Source organism: Vanacampus margaritifer, chromosome 2, assembly GCF_051991255.1.
Source record: "Vanacampus margaritifer isolate UIUO_Vmar chromosome 2, RoL_Vmar_1.0, whole genome shotgun sequence".
NCBI lineage: Eukaryota > Metazoa > Chordata > Actinopteri > Syngnathiformes > Syngnathidae > Vanacampus > Vanacampus margaritifer.
The window spans coordinates 30890104-30896103 of NC_135433.1; the positions used below are offsets into that span (position 1 = coordinate 30890104).

At 41.8% G+C, this 6000-nt stretch overlaps 1 protein-coding gene across 4 annotated transcripts in view; it reads left to right on the forward strand.

The window, feature by feature from the left end:
• chd7 (chromodomain helicase DNA binding protein 7) overlaps window positions 1-6000 on the forward strand; it is a 79636-nt gene that overhangs the window by 23475 nt on the left and 50161 nt on the right. For all 4 annotated transcript variants that reach the window (XM_077555839.1, XM_077555842.1, XM_077555840.1 and 1 more), the window contains exons 2-3: window positions 2127-3647; window positions 3793-4121. In XM_077555839.1, the coding sequence (XP_077411965.1) occupies window positions 2225-3647; window positions 3793-4121 (1752 nt within the window). In that variant the 5' untranslated portion in view covers window positions 2127-2224. The remainder of the gene's footprint in view (window positions 1-2126; window positions 3648-3792; window positions 4122-6000) is intronic.

Sequence of the window (6000 nt, forward strand, 5' to 3'; positions counted from 1 at the left end):
TATTGGAATCAGTCACAAATGGACTATTACCGGCCATGGCCTCGCAGACTCTTTATAGTAAATACAAGATCTTGTATTGGCCAAGCCATTCTCTTTGAATTGTGTGCACTTTAACTTTTTTACTTTTCGTGTGCAGTTCATGAACGCTCATTAATGCTGTCTCTGGAGTAAGGCTTTGATACAGCCTAGGAAGTTGATGGGTCCGTGTCTAAGCTTTCGTTACGAGTCTCAGACGAATCAGTCCATCACGAAGAAGTTGTCAGTAGTTCTGTAATAGTTTTCATTTTATCATATTTGGCTTTTTCTACTCGTAGTCTTCTGGGCTGGCCAGGCCACTCGCTTCTCTAACTGCAAGAAACGCACAAGCTTGACACAGAGGCTGCAGTTAAGCTTTAGGCCACTCCACAATGCATCTTTAATGGCTCTGCTCTGCTATAGACATGGCTGGTCATGATGAAAAAATGTATACAGTATGTAATGAATGACACAAAATGTCTCTTCTGAGTTCAGTCCAGGTCAGAAGCTCTGCCACCAGTGCCACTCTAGGTTACTTTTGAATAAAAGTGGTTTGAGACTCCTTCAGTTTTGTTTGACTTAATGCTCTTTCAGAGCAATACACCACTTATGAAAAACTAACCAGCTATTGAAATTGAAATGGTTAATTTCAACTCTCTTGGCTCTCTTGGCTATTCGACAAAATGATCACTGCTTGGAGCCCAGCAAATCCATTCATTTTTCCCGCAATGTCAAGTATGTGTGGCACCCCGATTTTAACAGAAATGAGAGGAGCCGCTTTGATTGGCCGGGAGTCAGCTGTGGTCCATGCCATAAGGGCTCACAACGAGCGCAAATGGCCTCTTTCACCCAATTCTACCTATATAAAGTCCCGCAAAATACCAAAAGGAAGAAAACTCTACCCATGCACACAGACTGCACAAAAATAGGGTCCAAAGGGTTAGACACCGTTTCAATTCCTAGCTGCTTAAGAACTAATATTTCTTTTAGATTACATAAATAGTAATGCTGAACTTGCTCTTAAAATAGCGATTCGCTAATCGTGTTGAAGCCAGCAAACCAATTCCAAAAACATTTGGATTTGTAATTTAATGACATATTTCCTCCTTTGGAAGAAAAGATGTATTTTCTGGAAATAAATAAGATTTGACCTAAATATTAAAGGGCCTATATCATGCAAAATCAACTTTTTGTGAGGAAATAATGTAATCATTTTAATATTATGGCTAAAAGCTCAAAAACTGTCTTAACCCTTTGGACCCTATTTTTGTGCTCAGCGCAAGTCTAGCGTAAAGTGCGGTCTGTGTGCATGGGTAAAGTTTTCTTCCTTTTGGTATTTTGCTAGACTTTGTATAGGTAAAACTGGGTGAAAGGGGGGCATTTGTGGTCGTTGTGAGCCCTTATGGCATAGACCAAAGCGGACTCCTGGCCAATCAAAGCGGCTCGTCTCCTTTCCGTTAAAATCGGGGTGCCACACATACTTGACATTGTGGAAAAAAGAAATGGATTCTCTGGGCTCTGAGCAGTGATAATTTTGTTTAAAAAAATAAAATAAAAATAAATTTGCCAGCCAGAAGTGGGAGCAGTTTTTTCCCATGCATTTGGCTGCCCCTCCTCTGACCCCAGCTGCCTTCATATCCCGAGTCCAGGCTTGGCCGCGGCAAAATCCGATCTCTCATTTGATCATCACTCTGCGCCGCGAAAACCAAAATGATTGCTACATTGCACAAATAGATAAATAGACGTTGGAAGGACTCTTGTTGTATGATGTGACGTAACTGCAAATGCGACGTGATGCTATGTTTGTCCTCGCGGACATATGGTGATAGAAAGTGAAAGAAAACGAAGTTGGCTTTGAGCACAGCCCAAAAGTCTATAATGTTGAGCTAAAAATTACGTTAAAGTAACTTTGAGAAGTATTATATATATTTAAGTATATAATTAATTATATTTCCATGACTGGAAAGTACTGTGTATCTGTGCGCTGCTTTTTTGGTCATTGCTTACTGTATGATTTTTATTTAATCATTTAGCAACCTGTTTGAATATACGGTTAATAATTTTACAAGTGTCTTGCACTAAAATTATGCCCCTTATCAATTTATTTTCAGGAACCTTAAAAGTGGACCATGGAATAACAAGATACCAGTTAGCTGCATAGGGCTTTCTTGCACAAGACGCATCCCTTTTGTGGGCCCCCCACCCAGCCATGGCGGACCCAGGGATGTTGAGTTTATTTGGGGACGATGCTGGGCTGTTCTCAGATGGATTGGATGGTCTAGGAGACTGTTTTCCTCAACAGCCAACCCCAGGCCAATCCAGCACTCTACCCCGGCAGACTAATCCTCCTCTTAACCACGAACACCAGGGAAACAGGGGTTACCACCAAGGCATGCTTCTTGGTACTGGACCAGCACAGCCTAAATTGGGCCAAATATACGACCACAGCACCTACTCAAGCTATGAACAGTCCGGTGCTCCTGGAGGAAGAATGATGTCTCAGAATGGTCCTAGCCAGGGGCCACCAAATGTCAATGCAACTATGAATGGCATGGCTTCTCACTACCATAATAGCCCTGCTAACTCAAGTAATACCCATCATGTTTACCCAGGTGATACTGGGGGCGGAGCAGGTGGAGCGGGTGTCTGGGGGCAACAGCATCAAAGTAGATCCCCATATCAACAGCCACCAGCGCAAGCAGGGAGTGGCCCCAACCAGATAGGAGCGTTCCAAATGTCACAAAACAACTACGGCGGGATACAAGGCCAGTCCACGTCCAACGCAACTCGCATAAGCCAACATTACCCACCACAGAGCATTGCTCACCAACCTACTCAAGACCCATCTCACTACATGGGACATGTTGGAATGGTTGGAGGGCAAATGAGACACCCACAGCCACAAAGCCAAGGTTACCCCAATATGAGCCACGCACCTAGATTCCCACATTCTCCCTCACGACAGCCTCCACATCCTCATCAACATCAGCAAGGTATGGGTGGGTTTGGGGGTGGGCAATACCCTAGTTATCAACCACAGTATGGTGCCTTAGGCTCTGGGATTGGCCAGGGTAGTAATGCTACTGTCAGTAGCAACGCCAGCCCTGCTGTAGGACCTGGGCAGCTTGGCCAAAGGTTTAACCAGGGATCAGGCCCAACTTCTGGGCAACCTGGACAGCGATACACCCCTGGGCCAGCCCACCAGACACATTCTGTCCCACTGCAGCCACAGCCGGCAGCGCAACAGGGCCAGCCTATGCACCCCCTTAGCCACTCCCAACCCCCAACTCAACCCCAGCCCCACCTTGCACCCCCAGCTCAGGGATCCTACCCCTCTCCCTCATCAATGTCTCCCATGCGGGTTTTGGGGACCCCAACTCCCCCTCCCCAACAGGTCAGACCCCCTAGTGCAGGACTAGCGGTTCCCACAGAGGTTACAGGGTACACAGCCCTACAGTCTCCAGCAAATTCTATCGCACATGCTCAGAGACCTCCCCAAACGTCACTGTCTGCTCCACACCAACACCAGCAGACCCACAGTATAGCCCCCAATGCAGGGCAGATGTATTCTGGTATGGGATCGCAGCGGTGTCCCCAAATTGGCCCAAACCGGCCTCCGCTCCAGCCACAAGGTAAACAAAGTGCTACTCTAACTCTAAAGCTTAGAAATAGTTTTTTAAAAGCCGCAAATATATCTGGTTATCTCTCCCAACATTATTTCTTATGTTGTGTTACAGTAACTATGGGCTTAGCTGATTGTCCTACCTCTGTTTTCAGGGCCTCATGAAGCACCAATAAGCCAAGGAGGAGATCAGCATCTCATTCATTCCCAGCAACAAGTCTCTAGAAGCGGTCAGCCCATGCAGCCTTCACCTGTCGGTTTCCAGGGTCCATCTGTTAGTCAGCACGGAGCCCTGCCCATGAACCACGGTTTATTGCCACCCACCCAAAATGTTCAGACGCAGCACACTCACCTGTCCCCCTACCCTCTACAGAGCACGCCCCCTCCCCCCAACCAAACTTCCCACCATTGGGCACCGCCACCTTCTGCCTCCCACCCACTCTCCTCACCCCCTACCACCCCACAGAAAGTGCCTAACATACAGGTGAGTCTCAATATATATATATATATATATTCATTCTTCGATTTGGTTGCATTGCTATGTGCCAGAAAGATCGACATTGGATATTTTTTTTTCTGCCACATGTATGCATAGTATGTGTGAATGTTTGTTTTGTGTGTGTGTGTGGGTGGAGTAATTTCTATGTTTGAACTGTAAGGAAAGTTTGCCGTGTTTGTGTGTACGTAGATGACATTTGCGAGCACAGCGGTACATTGGGCACTGTTCAAGGGGGTTCTGTGTGTATTTCTTCACATTGATGTGTGTTTCTAGTCTTTTGTATCTGCTCTTGGCTGTGTGGTTGTGCTTCTATGTGTGTGTGAGGAAATGGATTTTTGCAACACACACACAGAAGCTACCGCACGCGTATAGTGGCGCCACCAGCATAATCTTTCCCCCCCTTGCTCCCATGTCACTCCCGCCTCTTTAGAGGAAACCTCCCTTCCTGTCTCTGCCTCCTCCCTGTCTCCTCTCTTTCCGCTCTCTCTGCAGGTCTCTATTCCAGTCTTATTTCTTTTCATTATTGTTATATAGCCAGATGTTCTTAGAGATAGTTTGAGTGAGAAGGTGAGGATGAAAAGTAACCCATTGGTGCCATTTAACTCATTCACTCTCAGCCATTTTCACTGAAGCAACCCCCAGCTCCCGGCTGTTATACTGGATTTTGACTGATTTTACAAGGTCCACAACATATTGTATTCTATTGCTGTAAAAACATGGAAGCTACCAAAAGAAAGATTAAAGTATCTTCTTTAGGTATATTTCTATCTGTTTCCGTTTTGCAACAATTAACATTAGAATATAGCTAAGTTTCATCATTATTCACAAATCTGAAACACCGGGGAAAAGAGCTTGTTGCAACATTGTTCCCTTTGATCTCTTATTCTCTGCTGCCACCTGCTGGCCGTTTTTTGTAATAACTACCATTGCTTCATGCATTCTCTTCAGTTCAGAGGCTGCATCAAACAAAGCCTTCTGTTTACTCGAGCAAAAAAAAAAAACATTCTAAAAAAAACGTCTCTGGGAGCATGGTAATATTTAAAATCAAACGTTTTTGGGACCAAATGAGTTAAGAGGAAGTTTTTTCAATCGTGTGTGTGTGTATATGTGTATATATATATATATATATATATATATATATATATATATATATATATATATATATATATATATATATATATATATATATATATATACACATATATATATATATATATATATATATACACATATATATATATATATATATATATATATATATATATATATATATACACATATATATATATATATATATATATATATACACATATATATATATATATATATATACACATATATATATATATATATATATATATATACACATATATATATATATATATATATATATATATATATACACATATATATATATATATATATACACATATATATATATATATATATATATATACACATATATATATATATATATATATATATATATATACACATATATATATATAATCGATCGATATGGATAGATCAATATTATATGGCCTTTAGTGGAGTAAATCAATACTTTTATAAACGCTCTATCATCCTACAAGTTAAAAAAGGCTAATGACGAACAACTGAATAAAGGACTTGGCAGAAGAAAACATCGGCCACCAATTACCTGTGTGGCCAGAACTCATACTGTTATGTTGGAACAAGTTGTATTTATGGACAATTTACAACGTTGCTGTTTCATTTGATCAAACATACATTGGTATATGGAAAGAATTTGTATCATGGGGAATTTTCAACAAAGACCCTTATGTTAAGGCTTAATTTTGTTTTTTTGTTTTTTTTACAGCCTATGTAACACCATCTACGCGTT